This window comes from Gossypium hirsutum, chromosome A11 (assembly GCF_007990345.1).
Source record: "Gossypium hirsutum isolate 1008001.06 chromosome A11, Gossypium_hirsutum_v2.1, whole genome shotgun sequence".
Lineage (NCBI taxonomy): Eukaryota > Viridiplantae > Streptophyta > Magnoliopsida > Malvales > Malvaceae > Gossypium > Gossypium hirsutum.
In genome coordinates this window covers 65,561,349-65,586,871 of record NC_053434.1, presented here as the reverse complement: position 1 = coordinate 65,586,871, position 25,523 = coordinate 65,561,349, and the positions used below count along the sequence as shown (strand labels likewise).

The following is a 25,523-nucleotide window of genomic DNA, read 5'->3' as shown; positions in this document are numbered from 1 at the left end:
AAACCTATGCTCGTAACTAGATATGTATTTGTACTTCAACACTTAAAATGAATCAAAATTTCAGTAGAAAATCCCACAACAGAGCAACATCTCATTATCAACAGAACATGTAATAGAATTTTCCAATGATCATAATCCAAATCATAGCACTGAAACATGTAAGACAAAAATTGAAAGTTTGAGTTCAGGAACTCACTAGCAAAATACTAGAAAGTTGAGTCCTCTTCCATCCAATTAACTTTTCCTTTAATGCTTGGACCTCCTGCTTCGGCTTTAATAAAAGTTCATGATTTCCAGAATTATCTAGCTAAATTGTAAATTCCTACCCACATGCAAGCCAATTTTTTCCCTTATCTTCTCATCGTTCAAGAGCAAAGAACCAAGAAAGGAATGAAAGATGAAAATGCATTTCCAGCACAATGTCCAACCCCGATTAACTGTAACAGTCCATTTTCAGTTAAATCAGAATAGTGGTTTCAAACCACAATCTGAGTCAGAAAGAAAATTTATTTTAATATTATTGCATGGTCTGTATTATGTTAGGAATGATGTATGAAAATTTCGTTAAGAAAATTTTACCGATTACATGTTTAATTGATAAAAGGACCAAATTACATGAAATGCAAAAGTTGAATTCTAGTAGTTAAAAGGATCAAATAGCTATGGAATTCAAAATTTGAGGTCCTTATATGGTAATTGGACCAATTAGTGGGGTTAGTAGATAAGGATGATTAGTCCTCCATGGAAATTTAATTAAAGAAAATGAAGAAATTGGAAATTAAAAGATGAAAAGATGATAAATAAATAAAATAAGAAAATATCATCTTTTATATCATCTTTTATATCATCTTTCCTAAATAAAATCTACAGAAATGCTATCCATGGACACTTGAAGAAAGAGAAAACTTATTTGGCCAAATTAGGTGAGTATTCAAGTCTCGTTTTCAGTAATTTTTATATTTTCGATATCATAATAACTTAATCTAACTATCTCGGGGATTAATTTGTAAAGTTATCAAAGTACAGGGTTTTTCCATGGATGAATATGCATGAATTATGAAATTTATGGTAGAAAATGGAAGGTTGTTGATAGATAAACAATTTTTGTAAAGTGAATTTGAAAATTGTGATTAAGGGACTAAATTGTAAAGTTGTAAAATTCATGAAAAAATTTTGAATTTTATGAAATACATGGGATGTTAATGTTATATACAAAAATCGGCTAGGCTTGGAACAAGGATTTAATTGCATGAATTTCATTTTCTGAACCTAGGGACGAAATTGGAATTAATCAAAATTATAGGGGTAAAATGGTACTTTTTCCTAAGATGTAAATTGAATTGAATTGAATATGAATTTTATCAAATTGATGTTAAATTCATTCGCATAGATCTGGATAACTCAAATAAAAGTTAGATCGATGAAAAGAAAAAGTTTCAGATTAGTAGATTTCAAATATACGAACACTTGTTGAGGTAAGTTTGTGTAAATAAATTGTGTACATATGTATGTTTGAATTGAATGTTGTATATATATATAAATTGTGCAATTATTATGTACATGAAATTGATTATATATATGAGAATGCCTGATAAATGTTAAGTCCCATTTAAAATATTGAAATTCGATGGATACAGGATTTCCCATATTGGTTGTGGTTCAGCATATGTTGTGAACAAACCATAGCTCTTACGAGTGTTCTTTTATAAGCCCTCTCGAGCTTTCTGTTACATGGTTCCTGCGAGCATACTGATCGATATTGATCCTACATGTGTTGCGGTCATACCGCAGCTCTTTGTGAGCGTCCTATTATATAATCGGTATAGATCCTGCATATAATGCGGATATACCACAGCTCTTTATGAGCATCCTGATATAGGCTCTTTGTGAGCTTCCTAATATGGCTCGTTTGAACTTCCTGTTATATGGCTATTCGGAGCTCCTTGATAATAACTCTTCGGAGTTACCTGTTAAGCTCAATGAGCTTCTTATTTTAAACTCTTATGAGTTTCCTGTTATTAAGCCCAAATAAGCTTCCTGTTACATGGCTCATATGAGCATCCTGTTATATGGCTTGAGAGAGTGCTTCCTGATTATGTGCCCTAATGGGTACCCCTGAATATGAATTGATGGATTACAGTTTTCTACACTTTAAGTGTACTACATGTGTATCCATCAATATTTCAAATAAATTCAACGGGCAAAGTTCTGATATGGCTAAACTGAATTTGAGATGAATTATCATAGAAATGTACATGTTATATGGAAATATGATAAGAAAAGTATATGTGTATGAAAGTTATTACATGATGAGCTCATTCATGTTTCTTGACAATTGTGTGAATTATAATGACTAACATGTTTTGATGAAGTTGGGTGGTTAAGCTATTAACCAAACTTATTTGATGCATTTTGCATGTTTATTTTAATGGAAATGAATGGTAAGTTAAATTTCCAGTTATACGAACTTACTAAGTATTATATGCTTACTCTATTTATTTTGTTTTGTTTTATAGTGCTCGGAAGCTCGTAAAAGTTAGAAGTCGGTCGGAGCATCATTACACTATCCTTCAGCTTGTTTTGGTATAAATAGTAAACTTATTTTGGTATAATGGCATGTATAGGTTAAATTAGCCAATGATGGCATGAATATGGTTGGTTGTAGCTAGTCATTAGAATGGCTAGTAATGATATATTTGATGTTTGTGTAGGAGGTTATATCATGTTTAATATATATATGTGCTTGGTATGATAGATTGAATTTTAATAAACTTATATGATTATTTATATAGGTAAGTTTGAATACTTAAATACATGTAATGATATATCATGTATAAGATTGGTCTTGGTTTGGTTTTAATGTCTTGAATTGGTTGGTGAATGTATTTAAGTTTAGCTGTAGGTTGAAGGTAAATTTGGGTGAGAAAAGTGGCCTTGAAAATGATATATTTTTGTCCACATGAATAGACACACGGGGGTGTATTGTGACACACTGCTATACGCATGGGCGTGTGGTTTGGCCATGTGTCCCCTGCATCCTTAAAATTTGAAAAATAGAATGCCTAGATATTTTCACATGGGCGGAGACACGGGCTTGTGTATCTGTAACACCCCTTACCCGTATCTGACGCCGGAACAAGGTACGAGGTATTACTGGACTTGAGTACTTGTAATCATTTAAAACCGAGGCATAAAATTTCATCAATTTTAAACTTTTCAAACATATTCAAGACTATCTACATTAAATGACTTTATACAATAGACACCTTCAAATGACATAGGTCAATATTTTAAGCCAACTCCTAGCAACTTAATAATAACTAAACGAGTCCCCATACATGCAAAGACTTAAAAATACTTTAAAACCTTTATATATCGATCAATAGTTTGATAGTGTGATTTAACCTCCGGCGACCTCCAACTCGAGCTAACATCTGCGACACTATAGGAAAAAGGAAAGGAAGGGAGTAAGCATTATAACTTAGTAAGTAAATATGTAAATATTAATAAACAATACATTATCATACATTAAACAAAGTCACAATATGTTCCCGGAACATTACCATCACAAACACACATACTTTCACTATTACAATTATAAACAGGTTCAAAATAAGCTGTCTAGCAGAGTACCAGCAGCTAAATTATTTATTTCTAGAGCTACAAAACTCCAAATTATAAACCGTTAATTTTTATTGAAACTAGATTCACGTATATTCTTACCATAAAATTTTCTGAATTTTTGATCTAGCCAATTAGTACATTTTATTCATTGAAGTTACCCCTATTTCACTGTTCAACTACCCTAACCACTCTTAACTGCAAATAAATTTTCTCTTCGTATAGAAATCATATGATGTTATCATTTATTTTATTTGAAACTAGACTCATTAAGTATTTCAAACATATAAATTATATCCCATAATTATTTTTGTACAATTTTTAATTATTTTTCAAAGTCAAAATAGGGGATCACGTAGTCATTCTAAACCAGTCTCATAGAAACTTAAATATCTTAGAATATAGAATTCCTTTGCTTGCTCTATTTCTGTTATATGAAAATAGACTCATTAAGCTTTAATTTGATATCTCATTCAGTTTCTGATTAAATTTCTACTATTTTTGGTAAATTTTTAGATTCTCGTCACTGCAACTATCCAGAACAGTTTTATTGTCAATTCTGATCTTTCGCACTTCAATTGTATTCATCACTTACCCATAACAATCTTTCCAATTTCCAATCACATATCAAGCATATTACTCATAAGTTACACACGTATATACTTACACTTATCTTCACAAAGTCATACACAATTTCATTTAATTAATTTCCCAGTTGAACACTTCGAAAGAATAACAGATACGCGATCATATCGCACACAGTCCACCATTAAAATCGAAGCTCTCTTGTACACATAGTGGCCTTCACTTAGCACCACTCATGTGACCTAGCTCGATTGTACACATAATTTTGGCTCTCTTGTACACATGGTGTACACATAGTATCACCCATGTGACCTAGCCACTTTATCTCGTAGCTCTCTTGTTTACATGGTGTCCTTCACCTGGAACCACACATGCAACCTAGCTACATCTATCTCGTAGCTCTCTTGTCTACATGGTGTACACATAGTACCACCCATGTGACCTAGCTACCTCATAATGTCTCGTAGCTCTCTTGTACACATGGTATACATCCCGTATTACACATGTGACCTAGCTACATACCATCGGTATCTTTCGATTCCGAAAGTTCAAACGGAAGTATCTCACTTTCTAATACTTTATTCCATTCTTCCAATAGTCAATTATGATTCAAAAATCAGCTACAATACATAAAATATGCTGAAATATAAAAACGTAATAAAGATAATGTATTATTTACATACAAACTTACATACTTTCTCATTTCCATGTCGAATTAATATTGAACATTTAAATCATCATAATTATACTTACTTTCAACACCTCGGAAATCATAGTAAATATATTAATTTTACATTGAAACATGCATAAATTAATGCTTATGTTACATATGAACTTACCTCGATACTAAAACGGCCATTTTACCAACTTTCTCGATTTTCAATTTTTCTCCCATTCTAGGTTTAAATCTCATTTTCCGAGATCTAAAACATCATATTTTACTTATTTAATTAATTTACTATTCAAAACAGTCCTTAACTCAAACTTTGGAAAAAATACAATTTTACCCTAAACTTTTGCATATTTACACTTTGCCCCTAGGCTCGGGAATTAAAATTCATCCCTTATTCTTATGTTTTATGACATGCTGATCATTTTTCCCTTCTATGGAAACATCAAATTCTCACTCTAACACATAGTTATGAATAATAACAACTTTTACCGATTAAGCCATTTTACTCATTTTTGCTTGAAACCGCTTAGCAAAAGTTGTTTAACATAATTTCAGCCTTCATATTCTACCATAAAACATCAAAATAAACACATTTCACCTATGGGTATTTTTCCAAATATGAACCCTAGCTTAAATTATTGCTAGAATAAGCTTAATCAAGTTACCGGGATTCTAAAAACATAAAGAACTTGAAAAACGGGGCTAGAACGGACTTACTGTTGAGCTTGGAAAGCTTGAAAACCCTAGCCATGGCTTCCCCCATGCTAATTTCGGCCTCCATGAAAAAGATGAGTCAATTTTGGCTTTATTTTCCCTTTTTATTTCTTTTAATTACGAAATGACTAAAATGCCCTTAAGGCCTTTCTTTAAAATTTTGTCCTATTCATGCCCATTTTTGTCCAAACAAAATATAATGGTCTAATTACCATTTAAGGACCTCCTCTTTAAAACCCCATTTCAATCAAGTACTTATGAATTAGAACACATATTTTGCAACTTTTGCAATTTAGTCCTACAAGTCCAATTAAGCACTTTATCAGTAAAATTTCTTAACGATATTTTTACAAAATATTTTAATCAATAAATAAACCTTAAAACTTAATCAGAATAAATTTTTCGACTTCGAATTTGTGGTTCTAAAACCATCGTTCCGTTTAGGCCCTAAATCGGGCTGTTACAGCAACTTCTGCAAATAAGCCCTAATAGGAAAATTAAACATGCAATCTATAAAATTTCTTATCAATACTCTACCACATGCATCTAATCACTCTGTAAATCATAAAAAAATTAATCGAAATAAACTTTTCTATCTCAGATTTGTGGTTTCGTAACCACTATTCCATTTAGGCCCTATTTCGAGATGTTACAGTATCAGCCATGTGTGACACACGGCCTAACACACGACTTAACACACGGACATGTGAACCTTGCACCTAATTAATACAAGTCAGTATGCTCACACAGCCTAGCACACAGGCGTGTGGCTTGGCCGTGTGACCTTAGACAATAGCTACCCTAATTTTGAGCACGGACTGGGACACGGCCGTGTGCCTCACATTGAATGCCCACACGGGCATGTCACTTGGCCATGTGAGCCACACGGCCTACCCACACGGGAGTGTGTCCCCTGCACTTAAGAAAATTTTGAAATTTCTCGAAAAATTCTCTGAGTTCCCGATTTAGTCCCGACTTGATACAAATGCATAAATTGAGATATGAATAGTAAATTACATGAATTAATTATATTTGTTCTGTAAACTCTGATAATGCTTCGTAACCCTGTTCTGGTAACGGACTTGGGTTAGGGGTGTTACATTAACTACTCTCAATATACCCCCTATTACTGTTTCCCACAATCTCAAAATAACATTATAAAATTTAAGACATCATTATTTTGTCCTCCACTTATCTAATCTTATATCTACAATTAAACTAATTTAGGTGAACCCTAAATATCTCCCTATCGACCATACAAGGATTTTCCAATTTACTATAATGCCAAATTTAAACTGAAATTATTATAATTTGGTACAAAATGATCCCATAGGAACAACTTGAAAGAAAATTAAATAAGCTAAGGCTACGATTCAGGTGTGACAGTAGTTGGATACCGTAGCAACAAATGACTTTTGAATTAAGAGAAATTAATTTGAGATATTGACTAAATCGCAATAGTGTGAAAAGTTTTGGGGCAAATATGTGAGAATTAAAAATAAGAATGATTAAATTGAAGTGAAGGGAAAAAAAGAAGGATTAGAAATGCAATTTAACCAAGAAAGTGTCATGAATTGTGGATAAGAATTGAAATTAATTGTGGGCCACTAGATGTATATGATGATGTTTAGATTTTTTTTAAGTTAGATATTTTTTTAATGTTTTAAATGTTAAATCCAATAGATTTTTGTTATAGATAATTGAAAACCTCCTCCATCTCTATCCCTTTTCATGTCACCCTCATTTCCCATTTCAACCAATTTTCATTTTATTTCATTTTAGTCCTTTCCACTATTTCCAATCATCTCAAGCTTAAAAACTTCAAATTCTTTTATGGATTTTTGTGAAATTCGTAGTTTCTTGTAAAGTTAACTAGTGTTCATATTGGGGGAGAAGGAAAAGTAAAGATAGGGTTTTGGGTAAAAGTTCAAGGTAATAATGATAATATTTATTTAAGAATTTCATGTTTATTTCATTAAAAGTGCATAGATGTGATATGTGATTATTGTTTTGATATTAAATCTTATACATGTGTGATATGTCAATGAATAGAAAGAGAAAAGGTGTGATCAACAAGGTTTTATAAGGGGAAAGACATATCAAAAAAGTGAAGGAAAAAGAAAAAAAACTCATCCAAGCACTTGATTTTAAGTACTTCAAGAATTTTACTTTAGCTAATTTAATATTAGTGTAAGTCATATTAAAACGGCTATATGGTTAATTATATGTGAATATGCCAATATTATATATTAAAATTTATTAATAGGTAATGAAAATATGAATTTAATTCTAATTACAAAGTGAATAGATTAAGTGTATTGAAATAGTAAAAATGAGGGACTAAATTGTAAAGAGTAAAAAAATAAACATGAAAACTAAAATATTGATAAATAGGCTTGAAAGAAGTGTGATGTAATAGTGAATTAATGAAAAGTGATAGGAAATAGAGGGCATGCTATTAGGAAATTTTCATGTGCGTTAGTGATAATAAGGACTAAATTGTAAGGACTATAATGGATTTATAGAGTATAGTGAATTTTCTTGTTAATAATGACTAAATTGTAAAAAGTATAATGTTTGATTTGTATTTAATTGTTGAGTGAACGTAATGAATTTAATGTATTAAATGCTCATGTAAACTAATAGGATATAGAGGGCATACCATTAAGAAATTTTCATGTGTGTTAGTGATAGTGGCATTATGATGCAATCCAATGATTTCGCACTTTGGTGCTAGTGAGAATGGCACTTCGGTGCAATTCATTAACTTTACAGTTCAATGTAAGATATTGTATGCACGTTAGTGCTAATGATGCGTTATTTATTCCGCATATCCTATGTGTTTTATTGAGTCTACAAATGGGCTAAAAATTTAAACAAATGACACTGACAGTAATTTGCCCACAATGTCGCGACACCACAAGTCAGTGTCTCGACATTGGAGTCATTTTGCCCTCCAAGTTGCGATACCTATTTTCTAATGTCGTGACATTGACTCTATTTACCCAGTTTTGACCCAAAAAGGCTCTGCATGGTCCCCAGTTGTTACCAAACTTTAAGGGTAACCTTGAAATGACTTAAATAGCTTCAAATGGGCTTAATTGTGTTAAAATGAAATTTTGAAATTGATGTTCAAGTTAATAAGTCTAGTGTCCAAATGTGACATCTCATTCTCGTGATATATCAGTTCAATCTAGGTAAGGAGTGTTACATATACAACTAGTTTTATTGCTTGTGCTATGCATGTATTAATAAAATATATTTTATTTTTTTTGAAAGTTTGCCATTAAATTTTAAAAGTACATTTTTATATGTAAAATTGTCACTATATTTTAGGTAAAATTAAAATTTGTGAATATATTTCACTTTAATTGATATTTATCACTCTACTTATAAATTGAAGGTAAATTTACCACTATGCTTTAACTCGATATTAAAGTTTGCCATTTTACATTTACTTAATTGAATTTTATCTCTAAAATTTAATTTTTATTGAAATTTTCTATCCAATTTTAATTTAAAATAATTTGAAAAGAATTCTTTTATCTTAATATTTAACGTCAATAGTTATAACAATACAATATCAAAATTAATAAAAATAGTTATTTTATAAAACAAACAAATTTAATTTATATATATATATATTATTTTTCAAGTATTTATTTTGTTAATTTTAAAATTCTAATCTAATTTATTAATTTTTGATATTTTATAAATTAAATTATTATTAACTATTGAAATAAAATATTTGATAGAAGATTTATTATTAAAATTTGTTTTCAAATCTTCAAAATTAATTTTGAGTGATAGAATTTAATTTTAAAAAATGAAAGTTGGTGCCGAATTAATCAAATTTAAAGTTTAGTAGTAAAATTCAATAACATAAAAATTGAGTGTCAAATTTACTCATATTTTCTAAAAAAATAATAGAAAATATCTATAAAGATAAAGTATAGTTTGAATTTTAACCATTTTTATAAAAAAAATATTTTAAACTTTTAAAATAGTATGATAAAAAAATTGTAAAAAAGAAAATAGTATTTTAAATGATAATTATGTTATTTTAAAATTTTTACCAAACATAATTTTTAATATTTTTAGATGATTTTGTAAGAAAATTATCTTTATTATAATTATTATATGGTATTGTAATTTAAAATAGTTTTAGTTAAAAAACTATATATATTTAATAAGTAATTGAAATTAATAAATTTTAAGCATAGTATTGATTAATAAATAGAAAGCCTTTCATTAACATTATCAACATTATAATATTTAATTTTATATTTTAATATTATTATACTAATTTATATAATAATCACATACTCATATATGTTAATCAATTTAATATACATTAATGTTTATTATATATATACGTACTAATTAAATTTATATAAATTTATTATAAGCTAATTTATTATATATAGTTGGTCTATCTATTTATTTACGTTGTGTAAAAAACCGGTATATTTGAGATATGCTCTGATAAACAAAGTTATGGAATGTCGGAGCAATGTCTTTCTCAATTATTTGCAATCTCTTCAACTTTATTTTGCTTAATTTGTTAGTTGTAATAAAATTAAAATTTTGATTTATACCCAAAAAGACCAGCTCAGCTTGTAATCAGGTCCTAGTGTCACGGACTTAAGATTCTTGCCTCAGAATCCGTGCGGCCTTAGGCAGTTTCTTACTCCAAAACGCCTAAGTCAGCCTAACTTCCACAAAAGAAGGATTCAACAGAATTCCTCCCAAAACACAACTCAAGCGAAAGCAACTCAAAACCAACAAGATGAAAGAAAAATGAGACAAGAACAAGCCAAGGAAAATAAGAACGCAAGAGAGAAAAGTTTGAGTGAATGCTCTCAATGATTCTTCTTACTCAAAACTCAAGTGATTTACAATGAGGGAAGAGGTCTCTTATTTATAGTTGAGCCTCCCCAAATCCAACGGTGCAAAATTAAGTACATCAACGGCTATGATTAAAGGCCACCTACCACCAAACCTTTAAGAATATAAAATCATATCTTCTAAGATTACATATCTTATCTAAGATATGTAATCTTATAAAATAATATATTATATTTGTCTAACTTGTAGATGGGCCTTCAATCTCTTCAAGCAACGGGCCGGTCTGATTGGGCCAAATGACCTCCTGCCTTCTTGATGGTTCACACAGATGTGTCATGGTTGCGGGCTCCCATGCGCAACCCATGACATTCTCCCCCACCAAATCTAGCGACGCCCTCGTCGCGTCCTCTGCATGGTATCGATCTATCTTGTCTTGGAATTGCCACAAGGCTTCAGCAGGTTCCCAACTCATCTCACTATCCGGGAATCCCTTCCATCGGACTAAGTATTCGCGCCGCGGTCGGTAGTGCTTACGTCTGACCATACGATCCGCTTCGATGTTCTCGACCTCTCGATCATAGGCGGCTTTTACCCCCATTGGTGCTCGTTCAGACTTGCTTCGATTTGGGTCTTCTCCATCTTCATGGAATGGTTTAAGCATACTCACGTGGAATACTGGATGAACTTTAAGCTTTTCAGGCAACTCAAGCTTGTAGGCCACCTTGCCTACCTTCTTCACAATCCGAAATGGCCCCTCGTACCGCCGAACGAGTCCTTTGTGCAACCCATCATGTCGCAAAATCAGGTGTAGTTTGGCAAGAACTGGTTCACCTACCTGAAATTGTACGTCCCTTCGATTTCGATCCGCCCACTTCTTATTGCGCTTACTTGCCTTGTGAAGACAAGCTCTAGCCAAATCGTTTTGCTCTTGCCAATCTCTCGCAAATCGATAGGCTGCTGGATTCGGTCCCCCATAACGAGTCGCAACAGCATTGGGTGTAAGTGGCTGTTGTCCTGTTACTATCTCGAACGGACTCTGGTTTGTCGCCCCACTTCTTTGCAAATTATAAGAAAACTGAGCCACATCTAGCAACTTTGGCCAGTCCCTTTGTGTGGCACTCACATAGTGCCGTAGATACATCTCCAATAACGCATTCACTCGTTCAGTTTGCCCATCGGTTTGTGGATGCATGCTGGTTGAAAAGTTCAAGTTTGAACCCATTAACTTGAATAACTCTGTCCAAAATCGTCCCGTGAATCGCCCATCTCGATCGCTGATGATAGATTGTGGCACTCCCCAATATTTCACCACATGTCTAAGAAACAAGCGAGCAGCCTCCTCAGCAGGACACTCCTTGGTTGTGGGGATAAAAGTTGCATACTTCGAAAACCTGTCCACCACAACAAAAATGCTTGCAAATCCATCAGATTTAGGCAAACCTACAATAAAGTCCATGGATAAACTCTCCCATGGGCGCTCCGGAATAGGTAAAGGCTGTAGCAACCCAGCAGGAGCCTTCAACTCGATTTTATCTTGTTGGCACACCAAACAAGTTTTCACATAAGTCTCCACATCGTCACTCATGTGAGGCCAATAAAATCGATCCTCCAAGAGAGCTAAAGTGCGGTGTATGCCTGGATGTCCAGCCCATCTCGAATCGTGACATTCCTTCATGACTTCCTTTCGCAAGTTCCCATGTTGGGGCACATATAGACGTTGTCCTTGAGTGTATAATAATTCTCCCTCGAGCCAAAATCGCCTCGTTTTTCCCTCTTTAGCAAGCTCAATCAAATTTTTGGCCGTGAAATCGTGGGACAACCCTTCTTGAATGCGCTCCAATAAGGGACTATTGGGTTGGCTTATCATTGCAAATTCCATCTTTCGGCTAAGCGCATCAGCTACAATGTTGGCACTCCCCGGCTTGTACTCCATGCTAAAATCAAACTCTGCTAGGAAAACCTGCCAACGAGCCTGTTTGGGGGACAACTTTTTCTGGGTTAGGAAATAACTATTTGCAACATTATCAGTGAATACCACGAACCTGGAACCCAGCAAATAGTGCCTCCATGTGCGCAAACAATGCACCACAGCAGTCATCTCTTTTTCTTGGACCGTGTATCTCCGTTCTGTCTCATTCAGCTTTCGACTCTCGAAAGCAATTGGATGTCCTTCTTGCATCAATACTCCCCCAATTGCATAGTCTGAGGCATCCGTGCGTACCTCGTACGCCTTTGTAAAATCCGGTAAAGCAAGTACAGGTTCACTCACCATTGCTTGCTTTACTTGGTCAAAAGCTTTCTCACACCGAGAGTCCCAGTCCCATACTTTGCCCTTTTTCAATAAGTCCGTCAAGGGTGTAGTGATCTTGGAGTAGCCTTCAATGAAACGTCGATAGTAGTTTGCTAAACCAAGAAAGGACCGCAATTCCGTTACCTTGGTTGGTGGCTCCCAATCGGAAATTGCTCGGACTTTGCTTGCATCCATTCGGATCATGCCACCTCCTACAATATGGCCAAGAAAAGGCACCTCTCGTTGGGCAAATGAGCATTTTTCCTCTTTGACATACAGCTCATTTTCCCGTAGGACTTGGAACACCTCTCTCAGATGTCCAACATGCTCCTCAAGCGTCTTACTATACACCACAATGTCGTCAAGATAAACAACCACAAAGCGATCTAAGAAAGGTTGTAATACCTTATTCATTAGGGTGCAAAATGTTGCCGGAGCATTTGTCAACCCGAACGGCATCACCAAGAATTCAAAAGACCCATACCGAGTCACACAGGCTGTTTTGGGCTCATCCCCTTCGGCTACTCTCACTTGGTAGTACCCCGATCGCAAATCCAACTTAGTAAACCATCTCGCGCTACCAAGTTGATCGAACAGATCTGCAATGAGAGGAATGGGATACCTGTTCTTCACAGTGATCTTGTTTAAGGCCCTATAGTCAATGCACAATCTTAAGGACCCATCATGCTTCCTTTGGAATAACACCGGCGCTCCAAATGGGGCTTTGGAAGGTTTAATAAACCCGGCATCTAGAAGTTCCCTTAACTGCTTCCTCAATTCCTCCAACTCAGGTGGAGACATTCGATATGGTGCCCTTGCTGGTGGCTCAGTATTAGGCAACAACTCAATCTTGTGATCTACCTCCCTCTTTGGTGGCAATGTCTTGGGCAACTCTGTGGGCATTACATCTTGAAAAGACTGCAACAACTGCTTCACTTCTTTTGGAATTTCTTCTTCGAATTTCTCCTCCGCATTGTTCCTTAAGGTGGCTAAATAGGAGACTTCGTTTCTACGTACTCCTTTGGCAAATTGGATTGCCGACAATGTTTTGCCTTCCATGTTTCCCTTTCTTTTCATTCGCACCATATAACGATGGTTCGAATCAAAGATCATCATGTAGTTCTCGGAAGGATGAATATACGCATTAAGTCGGTCAAACAAACTCAATCCTACCACAAAATCATAATCATCAAGTGGGATTACCTTAATGGTTGCCTTGCCTGTCCACTCGCCAAGTTTGAGTTCCACCCCTTTAGCCACACCCGTTATGGGAATACTTTCTGAGTTTACTGTTTTTATTCGACCCGAATCTTCCTCCACTTTGAGACCGAGTTCCTTCGCCATCTCTTTAGACATGAACAAATCAGATGCACCAGTGTCAACAAGGGCATTCAATTTTCTGTCTGCCACGATGATGTCCACAAACATCAGCCCATTACTCGTCTTGTCTTCAACACCGCCCAATATCGTACCAAGACTTTTGGTGTCAGGATTGGCCTCTTCGCGTGCTTCCATAGCATTGAAAGCGGCCCTCTTTGGACAAACACTCAACCGATGTGGACCTTGGCAAAGAAAGCATCTCATTGGCTCTTTCTTATCCCCTGGTCTACCATTATAATTCCTTGGGGCTTCGCCACTCCTTTCTGTTTGCTCTTTGTCTCCCCCACCATTGCCTTTGGGTCTTGGCTTGGGTTTGGAAGCATCATTATTGTCAAACTTTCTCCCACCAGCTTCGTAGAAGTTCTCTGCCTCAGCCATAGCTACAGTCAAATCGGTGATGCCTAGGCGGCGCAACTCTTGCTTAGCCCACATTCTTAGCCCATCCTCAAACATATAAAATGCTTCCTTCTCATTCAAGTCTGAGATCTGAAGCATCAGCTCACTAAACTCCCGCACATAATCTCGAATAGTGCCTTGTTGCGTAAGCCGACGCAACTTAGCACGAGCCTCCTTTTCAGCATGTTGCGGATAAAACTGCTTCTTTAACTCTCCTTGGAACTCCTCCCAAGTCCCAATGGTCGTTCCTCCACGTCTCTCATCCGTGGACCTACGTCGCCACCATAAGAGAGCAACATCAGTAAAGTAAATCGAAGCAGTGTTTACCTTAGTGGCATCATCCTCAATGCCCATTGCTCGAAAATATTGCTCCAATTCCCACAGGAAGTTGTCCACTTCTCTCGCAGACCTAGCCCCCTTGAACTTCTCGGGTTTTGGAACATCTACATGGCGTTGCTTCGATCTTGAAGTCAACATCCCATTTCCCAAAGCGACCTTACAAATTGTGAGCTCCCCCTTAAGCTCAGCAATCTCCTCTTTCATGGCAGTCACCAGGGCCTCAAGAGCTTCGTCCCTTACCGTCAGCTTGTCCGAAGTGGATCTAAGAGTGTCAAGCATGAATACTTTGCTGTCTTCCCGCAGTTCCTCCATACGGGTTAGGACCACTTCGAGTGTCTCCCTCATGTCACCAACAGACTCCTCGAGATTGACCACTCGATTTTCCAAGCTTGACAACATGTCCCTCGATCGACTAGCCTTCCTGACCCTCCCACGGGTCTCTATTGGCTCATTCTCACCAACTTCTCTCGACATATCTCAAAAGTGCTTTCGAACGGCTCTGGTACCAACTGTCACGGACTTAAGATTCTTGCCTCAGAATCCGTGCGGCCTTAGGCAGTTTCTTACTCCAAAACGCCTAAGTCAGCCTAACTTCCACAAAAGAAGGATTCAACAGAATTCCTCCCAAAACACAACTCAAGCGAAAGCAACTCAAAACCAACAAGATGAAAGAAAAATGAGACAAGAACAAGCCAAGGAAAATAAGAACGCAAGAGAGAAAAGTTTGAGTGAATGCTCTCAATGATTCTTCTTACTCAAAACTCAAGTGATTTACAATGAGGGAAGAGGTCTCTTATTTATAGTTGAGCCTCCCCAAATCCAACGGTGCAAAATTAAGTACATCAACGGCTATGATTAAAGGCCACCTACCACCAAACCTTTAAGAATATAAAATCATATCTTCTAAGATTACATATCTTATCTAAGATATGTAATCTTATAAAATAATATATTATATTTGTCTAACTTGTAGATGGGCCTTCAATCTCTTCAAGCAACGGGCCGGTCTGATTGGGCCAAATGACCTCCTGCCTTCTTGATGGTTCACACAGATGTGTCATGGTTGCGGGCTCCCATGCGCAACCCATGACACTAGAAGGTGAATCAAAGGATAATGGAAAACATAGCTCCAGTATTATCTTTTTCGCTGATTTCATTTTCTTTATGTGACGGAAATTTTTTAAGCCTAAAATAACTAATCTCTTCGTCAAATGGTCCCAACAACAGTATTTTTAATCCTTTCTTCGCAAAAGCCGCCTCAAGTGCCGAGTCAATACACCGAATATTTCACATCAGCATTATTTAGTTCAATATAATAAGGCCGGCGAATTGAATTGGGGAGTAACAATCGGAAAAAAAAGCAACCGCAACCATAGCCCTGACGATAGTGACTTGTATGAACTTGGGCAAGAAGCACTGATAACGACGTTTTTTGTGGGTATAAAGTCCCAAAGAACCGCACTGCATTTCCATCAGTCTCTTGTTACAGTTCTCCTCAAGTCTACTACTACAGGAATCGATTGAAGCAGAGAATGGAGGGAAGAAGGTCATTGGATGGGTTGCCAGAGATGTATCAGGACATCTTTCACCTTATTCATTCACTCTCAGGTTTCTAATTTCTTTCTCTTCTCTTTCTCATCTTGCATCTCAAGTCTAAAAAATTGATGAATGCTAATCGATGTTTCAATGCCATTATTGATAGGAAAACAGGTCCAGAAGATGTGGTGTTGAAGGTATTGTATTGTGGAGTAGATCACACTGATCTACACCAGATGAGGGGTGAGATTATGCCCACTACCCATTGGTTCCAGGGTATGCCCCATGCAATCCTGTGTCGTTCATGATTCTTTATCCACCTTGTTTTCCCTATGTTTGTTCTCGGTTTTAATTTACCGGTCTTTGATATAGGCATGAACTGGTGGGCGAGGTCGTGGAAGTGGGTTCAGAAGTAAGCAAATTCAAGCTTGGAGACAAGGTTGGAGTTGGGTGCATGATAAGCTCATGTGGGAAATGCTTGTCTTGCAACTCCAATAACGAACAGTACTGTAACCAGAGGGTCTTTACATATGGTGCCGTCAACAAAGATGGAACTCCCACTCATGGTGGCTTTTCTTCTGCCATGGTGGTTCATCAAAAGTAAGCAAGAATAAACCAGCACAAAGAATACTAACTTTTGAAAGTACAATCCCTGGTAATTAACATTAGAGTGGATGCAGGTTTGTGGTGAAGATACCCGAGAAACTAGCACCAGAGCAGGCTGCACCGTTCTTATGTGCTTGAGTGACGGCTTATAGTCCCTTGAAGCAGTTCAATAACTCTGATAAGGCTATCAAGGCCGGAATTTTGGGGCTCGGCGGAGTCGGGCATTTGGCAGTGCTGATAGCAAAGGCAATGGGGCATCACGTAACCGTGATAAGTTCTTCAGAAAAGAAGAAAGTGGAGGCTTTAGAGCATTTGCACGCCGATGCTTTCCTGGTGAGCTCTAATGCGGCAGAGATGGAGGGAGCAGCAGCCAGTCTCCATTACATTCTCGACACTGTCCCCGCTTTCCATTCTCTGGATCCTTACATTTCGCTTCTCAAAGCTGGTGGGAATCTGATTTTTGTTGGGGTTTCCACTAAGCCCCTGCATTTCAACAGTGTTGACTTGAATTTAGGTATGCCAGCAAGAAGTTCTGTTTTAGACCAAAAGAAAACTAGCCAACTTTTATTGTTAATTTGTTATATAATCTGCAAGTAATTTGATTTACATTACCGTCATGCAATGCAGGGAAGAAACCATTGACAGGGAGTTTCATAGGAAGCATGTTAAGAAACACAGGAAATACTGGATTTTTGGGCAGAGAAGGGACTGAGTACAATGATAGAGGTGGTGAAGATGGATTATATAAACAAGGCTTTTGAGAGATAGGAGAAGAATGATGTGAGGTATAGATTTGTGCTGGATGTTGCTGGAAGCAACCTTGAATGATACAGACGCCATTCTCCAGAAATACCATATAACTTAATAATGTGGTTTTCACTGTAATGATCAATAACATAATAGGATTAGCGATTGAGTTTGTGTTTTATTTACCATATCGCCTCCCACAATACAAAACATGAGATTTGAATTCATAAGCAGGTCGCGACTCATATATATTATATGAACTTATTTGAGAAAAGAAGACTACATAACCAGTTACTTCTTTTAAGAAAATTATTGGAAAATAGAACCAATAATATATGATGCACGGTGCATCGTGTATAAATATAATGTATCATCATCATAAAATAATAATAATATGATATCTTATCAATAAATAAAATAAAAAATTATAGATTATTTATAAATAAAAACTAATAATTTTATTTTAAAACAATTAAATATTATAAAAATAAATATTAGAGTTATTAATATTTATTTATAATAGTTATAATTAATTATTGTTTAATTATGTTTAAATTGTTATAAAATAAATAGACAGAGAGTAAAAAATAAAGAAAATAGGAGAGCAAAAGAGAGCGTATTTTATCGATCAATTGGAATATTTACAAAGCTATATTACATTATTGTTACTGTACAGAAAATTGTTATTATGTTTGTTTGGATTATTATTAAGCATTGATTTTCTTGTGATAGAACTCACACTGAGCTTCATAGCTCTCCCTTTTAATTTCTATCCTTTTAAACAATCCACCAAGTTAGGACATGGACACGACATTGGGAGGGTCTCAGCTCGAATTTATTTATTAAAATATTTTAGGTTCATTAATTGATATCTTTATTATTATTCAGAGACTGTAATATGTTCTTCTAAACTGTGGCATGTGACATTATATTTGTGTATGTTTTTATATATATAGCTTGCATGACATTTAATTTGATTTTAGGATGTTTAATTATGATTACTAATTAGTTATGTATGAACCTCGATTTTTATTTAAAAACAAAAATAGATATTGTAACACCTTTAACTTGTCTTTGTTATTGGATTGGGGTTACAGAGTATTACTACACATAACAAATAACAATACATCATAAAAATCAATCAAATATTATTTTAAATACTATTTATTCATAACTAATCATCATTCATGGCATTCAAACAAAAACAAGCTTCAAATCAAGTATACATAACCTAAAATTCAATTTAGAAACAATTAGGGACTAATCTAAAACAAAATTGAAAATAATAGAAAAAAAATTGAAAACAGGGGTTACACAACGGTGTGGCCAAGCCGTGTAACATGTGACTATGTGGGAAAAACTTGCACCAAAATTATATGAACCACATGGCCATGTGGGGTAACTGTGTGTGACACACAACCGTGTGGCAGACCATGTCACAAGCCGTGCGTGCCTAAAAATGCCTTCAAAATCAAACAATTTCAATCCAAAATACGTAGGCCACAAGTCATACCATTTTCATTCCTTAAACCTACCTAAAATACATCAATATATCCCAAAATATACCGAATACCAGTCAACCTAAGTACCTAACCAATATGCCCTTATTGACACCACAATTCAAACATTAAAACATTATCCATTCAAATACAACTACTTAACATTTCATACTTATTCAACTATCAAATATACCTCATTTATTATGACCAAAATCATCAACCAAGGTTTACCAAGCTACCTAAGAATTTGTACCAAATCAACCATTCAAAATGCATTTTAAAACCAAAAGCATACCATTGTTATGACGCACCACAATCAACCAAAATACTAGTTGAGATTTACATCAATATATACATCTCATACTTCAATTAACACAAAACATATCCATAATTCTTATAACATATATATACCAAAACCCTATTTACATGCCACTTATAACAAAACCAAAGTGAACAATTAGTTACTGGTTAAGTTGTCGAATAGTGTGATTTCCAGAAGCAATCCAATTGACAACTCGAATCCAACAATCTACAAGGAATAAAAACTAAAACCAAGTAAGCTTGCATAAAGCTTAGTAAGTCCGTATTGAACGTAAATTTTAACTTACCGAAAAGGACTTAACTTAAATCTTTCACAATAAAAATCATAATCAAGGTCATGAGTTCACTTAATTGTCTATACACATCACAAGTCTCACAAGATTAGTAAACTCACATCTATGAAAATGTATATCTTCTTCATGTCATAAAACAAACACAAGTAAACACATTTGATATATCATTTATCCAACATCTATTCATTTAACATTTCACATTTTCATTTCAAGTATACATTTCAAATATCCTTTTTTACATATATATCCATATAAACATTTTCATATAAACACTTAATATAACTATTTCCATATAACATATTCATATAACCATTTTGTATATCTACTTACTTATAACTGATTCATATAACCATTCTGTATATCTATTTCAGTATAGTTGATTCATATATTCATTTTCCACCTGATGAACCATAATGAAATAGCGTTGGATACGCGAGAACAATGCTTACACAAGCTGTTACTGTAAATGCTCACACAAGCTGTAACTATAATTGCTCACATGAGCTATGATATGGGTCTGCTCACAGGAGCTATGGGTTGGGATTTTAGGTTACACAATGTTGCTCATACAAGCTATGGAGAATCCACAACAAATGCATGACTTTAACTATTGGTAGGACATCCAAGACCAACACTCGAAACGGTAAATAACCCCTAATGACATATCATATGCATCCTAAGCATTCACAAGGTTCATACAGGCCATGTTTCATATCTATATCATTTAATCATATACACATGATTTCATTTATGTAGTTTCCCATCTTCAAACATAACTTTTAACTTAATTAATGTTGCCATTTAATCCATTTCATTACGTACCATTTATCAAGCAAATGAACTCAATCACAACATACGTAAATAGGTATTAACTCACAAAAATAATAATTAATTATTTTAAATTTAATTTTACGAACTTACTTAAACCAATTTTGCAGCAAACACGACTCTAGGGGCTAAACAACAATTTTTCCTTTTTCGCGTTTGACAATCAATTGATCCGTTTTTTGACATATATAATAATTTAATTCAATCATTCAATTCAAATACTTTTAAATACTAAAATTCACATATTTGACCTTTTTATCAATATTTTACATTTTTACCCTAAATTTTTACCTTTTATTCAATTTAGTCCTTAAACTCGAAACTTTCAAATCTATCACAATTAAACCAATGTCATACTACCTGTATTTTTCCCTATGCAATTAAAGCCCATATTTATTAAAATATCACAAAAATTCCATGCCAAGTTTATTATTTTATCAATTTTGTCCTTAAACTTAAGACAAACCAAAACACTTTACAAAATAGTCCTATTTAACTAGCAAGCTCAATAATTTATCATCAAACTTCAAAAACATCACAAATTCATCAATGGTATAACTCAAAACATTTGAAAATTTCATAAATTATTCCCTGGGTTAGCTAGATTAAGCTGTAACAATCTCAAAAACATAAAAATTATAAGAAACGGAATTCAAACGGATGCATAAGTTGAAGCTTGGCCAAATCTTTAACTCAACAATGGCTTTTTTTCATGTTTTTGTTTCGGTTTAAAAGAAGAGAAGAAGAATATGAATTACCAAATGTCATGTTTTTTCTTTTAATTAACTTATTATTTTTACATTTTAATATAAAATTAATATTTAATTTATTTATTTCTACACCAAATTGTCCGCTATGATATAATTATGGTTAAATTACCATATAAAGCCATTTAAAAATGTTTCTATGCTTATTTAACCAATTTCAATCAATAGCGATTAAGTTTTACGACTTTTACGATTTAATCTTTTTTCTTTAATTAACAATCCGAACGTCAATATTTCTAAATCAAATTTCACTACAATTGGAGATACTAGCCAATTTCCAACTTCAAGTTGCTATTGAAAATACTAAGTGCATATGGCTCAGGGAGATGCCACTGATTCAAGAGACTAACAAATACATCATGATATTGTTCAACAGTACCTAGTTGTTTCAAGGTGACCAAATCAACCATTGGATCCCAGAATAGACTAAATCCAAACTTGTCTTGCAAACTCCTAGCATAACAAGGCCAGTTTAACATGTGCAGGCCACCATTCCTTTGAGAATAGAAATGGTGTCAATCCAATGCCCTTCTTTCCAAATAGAGCATTACCATGCGGATCTTAGCATCATCTTGGGTACCCTCTGCCTCAAGAAACTGCTCAAGTTTAGACCACCAGCCACGAAAATCAGTGCCATATATCGAACCTGGGATAATCGAGCTTATGGAATTCGCTACAACCATCCAATGAACTAGAACGAGGTTGCACATGGACACTACCCAACTCTGGAAGAGAATGAGTGCCCACAGTAGCATGTACTTGACCACTTGTGGAAACCTCTATAGGATGTTTAGGAGCAAATCCAGGAAGAGGCCATCCTCTCAAAATGCCTTTTCCCTTGACTGTTGCATTGGTAGGAGCAGGACTGGAGTGCCCCAAGTACTGTCCAAACAAAGAGTTAAGCTCAGAACGTAACTCCCCTTTGAATTCATACTTAAAGTCCTGGAATCTGGTCCAATTCATCCTAGATTTTAGAAACCTCCTGTTGCAACACATAACCTCCATCTACAACTGAGTGGTAACTCCACTGCCAACTATAGGAATCGTAATAGCTTTGATACTTTTGATGCAAGTAGAAAAATCTAAGAGAAAAAAATGACAAAACAGGGAGAAGAAAGAGAGAAGGAATCAAGAGGAAAAAAGAATACCGATGCTGTGCTTAACAAATTCGGTAATTGTTCCTGGTTACAATCATGTGCTTAAAGAGGAAAAGAAAATAACCATTGGAAGTTAGATGGCCCCTTTACAACTAAAGTCGTTAACCCTTATGCGCACCGTTTCATTTAATCTCCCCCTATCCGTACCGTTTAACTAACATAATTCGCTCCATTTTGCATTATTGTTTTTACTAAACTTTGTTTTATTTCCCTAATTTAAGTTTTACCCCATTGAAAGAAGAAGGGTAAGAAATGATGAGTTGGTAAAAATATGACATTATAGATCATTGGTAAAAAAGATCTACTTAATAAATTTTCTCTTAACAGATTAATAATTTATAATCATTTGAATAATTATTTTTTTGTCGTTACTATTTTTTTTTTTTAATCCACGATTAGAATGTAGCCTTTTTTATTTTTTATTTTTTACAATCTTAATTTCAGATATGGAGATTAGAGTTTTATATTTGTTGTAGGTCTACTCTTAGATTAAGTCTAAATTCAATTAAGCGTGATTTCTTATATGGAAATGAGTTAGGCATAATTAATTCTTCGAAAATTAGGAAGGTGTTCATCAAATAAATTTTAATAATTAGGTATTAATGTACAGGCAGATCTCTAAGAATTTTCGGAAAAACAAAATTAAATATAAATAAATTAAAACATATAAAGTAAAAGATCTTGAAAATTCTTCTTAAAAGGAAAAAAAAATCTCTACTTAACTTTTATCACTATTCCAAATAACCCTGCCATTAAAGGACAGATACACTACCAAAATAAAAATTTCCCAAATATGCATTGCATATAAATTAGGAGTCACTAATCAAAAGAACAATTAGCCATACCCCTTTAATCCAATATTATTGGCCTCATCCTTGAAAAGCAATGGAGAGTACTGAAGCAGCGCAAGTTATAATGGTGACCTTATCCATGCAAGGTCACATGAACCCCATGCTGAAGCTTGCCAAAGTGCTTGTATTAAAGGGGGTTCATGTCACCCTTGCCACCAATGATGTTGCACGTAAGCGCATGTTGGACTCCAAAATCTCCACTAACTTTACCACCATTAACAGCACTGGTCGACTCAGCCTAGAGTTCTTCTCTGATGGTCTTAGCCATGAGTTTGATCGCGAGAAGGATAGTGGAACCTTTCTTGCTTCACTCAAGGCCAACGGACCCAAAAATCTCTCAAATCTCATTACTGATCTCAAAGCTAATGGCAATCAATTCTCATGCCTTATTACCAACCCTTTTATCCCATGGGTGCCTGGGGTTGCCATCGAACATGGGATCCCTTGTGGTGTACTTTGGATCCAATCTGCAACTGTTTTCGCCATTTACTATCATTTTATTAAGGAGCCAGACTTGTTTCCTAACTTGGAAAACCCCAATGGGATTTTAGAGTTGCCTGGAATTCCAGGGCTCACAGTGGGAGATCTTCCAACCTTTATGCTTCCTTGTAGTCCTTCTCACTTCCGGCTATTGGTTACCGAATTCATTTCAATTTTGGATAACGTAAAATGGGTTCTAGGCAACTCAGTTCATGAGCTTGAAGAGGAGACAGTGAACTCCTTGAAGGCTGTTAAACCGATTTATTCTATTGGACCATTGGTGTCACCTAGTCTTCTAGGAAAGGAAGAAACCATTGCAGGAAGTGTTGACATGTGGAGGGCTGCAGATTCTTGCATTGAATGGCTTAACAAGCAGCGACCATCCTCGGTGATATACATTTCATTTGGTAGCATCATTATGTCATCAAAGCAGCAAATTCAAAGTATTGCCACCGCATTGAAGAACATCAAAAGGCCATTCCTTTGGGTTATAAAAGCATCGGAGACGAGAAAAGACGAATTCCCAAGGGGTTTTTTGGAAGAGATCACGAAGGATAAGTCGGGCCTTGTTGTTTCATGGTGCCCTCAAGAGAAAGTATTAATGAACCAAGCACTGGCTTGTTTCGTGACACATTGTGGATGGAATTCGACCCTGGAAACTGTGGTGGCTGGTGTGCCTGTTGTTGCCTATCCGGAGTGGACGGATCAGCCGACGAATTCGAAGCTCTTGGTTGATGTTTTCAAGGTTGGGGTGAGGATGAGCAATTGTGAAGATGAAAGATTAAGCGTAGAAGAGGTTGAAAGGTGTATTATGGAGGTGATTGATGGACCAAGAGCAGGAGAGATGAAGAGAAGGGCAGTGGAGTTGAAAAATGCTGCTAAGAACGCATTGGAAGAAGGTGGTTCATCCAGTCGGAACATTGATAAATTTATCGCTGAAATCAGCGGCAAACCATCCAGCAATAACGTTTAATTCATGATTCAGCCCAAGGTTTGATGCTACAATTTCTAGAGAAGGGTCAGAAATTGGATTGATAATATATCCTCACATTTAAATTTTGATGATGAAGGCATGGGTTATTTAAATTTTGATTCATCTCCAACATAACAAGGGGGTGAAGGACTAAATTTATATGACTATTTTGATGTGGTATAATCTTCTCCTACTTTTACATATTAATCTTAATATAAAGTTTCATGTTATTGAATTTTTATAATTTTTTTAAAAAGGAAAAGAAATAAAATTTCGAGAGAGTTTCACTCTAATTTATCTACTTAATAAATTTTGAAGAAACTATAAACTTTTAAAATAATAATAATTAGTATGGTTTTGGTCAATTAGATTAATTAATTTTTTAATAAATTTATAGAGTTAAAGTTCTAAATTTTTATTTTTTTCGAAATTTAATTTCAATACCTTTATCTTCAAAAATTTAGTATATTTATTTTTCAGATATAAATTTAAATCTAGTTGTTAATACCATTAAAATTATTTTGTTAAATTCATTAGTAACCTATGAAATTAAAAAAAACAATACTCACTTGATAGTTGTCGGAACTATTTTTTTGAAAGTCGACTTTTTATTTGAAAA

At 34.8% G+C, this 25,523-nt stretch overlaps 1 protein-coding gene and 1 pseudogene across 1 annotated transcript; both read left to right on the top strand.

Annotated features, from left to right (window-relative positions):
• The first annotated feature begins 16,633 nt into the window (after positions 1–16,633).
• On the top strand, positions 16,634–17,749 carry LOC121210017 (cinnamyl alcohol dehydrogenase 1-like; annotated as a pseudogene).
• Positions 17,750–23,453: 5,704 nt separating this feature from the next.
• On the top strand, positions 23,454–25,134 carry LOC121209917 (UDP-glycosyltransferase 84B2). The gene has a single exon (XM_041081875.1). The coding sequence runs from the start codon at positions 23,486–23,488 to the stop codon at positions 24,902–24,904; it is 1,419 nt and encodes a 472-aa protein (XP_040937809.1). The 5' UTR covers positions 23,454–23,485; the 3' UTR covers positions 24,905–25,134.
• Positions 25,135–25,523: the final 389 nt, after the last annotated feature.

Excerpts from the sequence above, each read along its gene's own strand:
- LOC121209917 (XM_041081875.1), top strand. The coding sequence starts at position 23,486 with ATGGAGAGTACTGAAGCAGCGCAAGTTATAATGGTGACCTTATCCATG.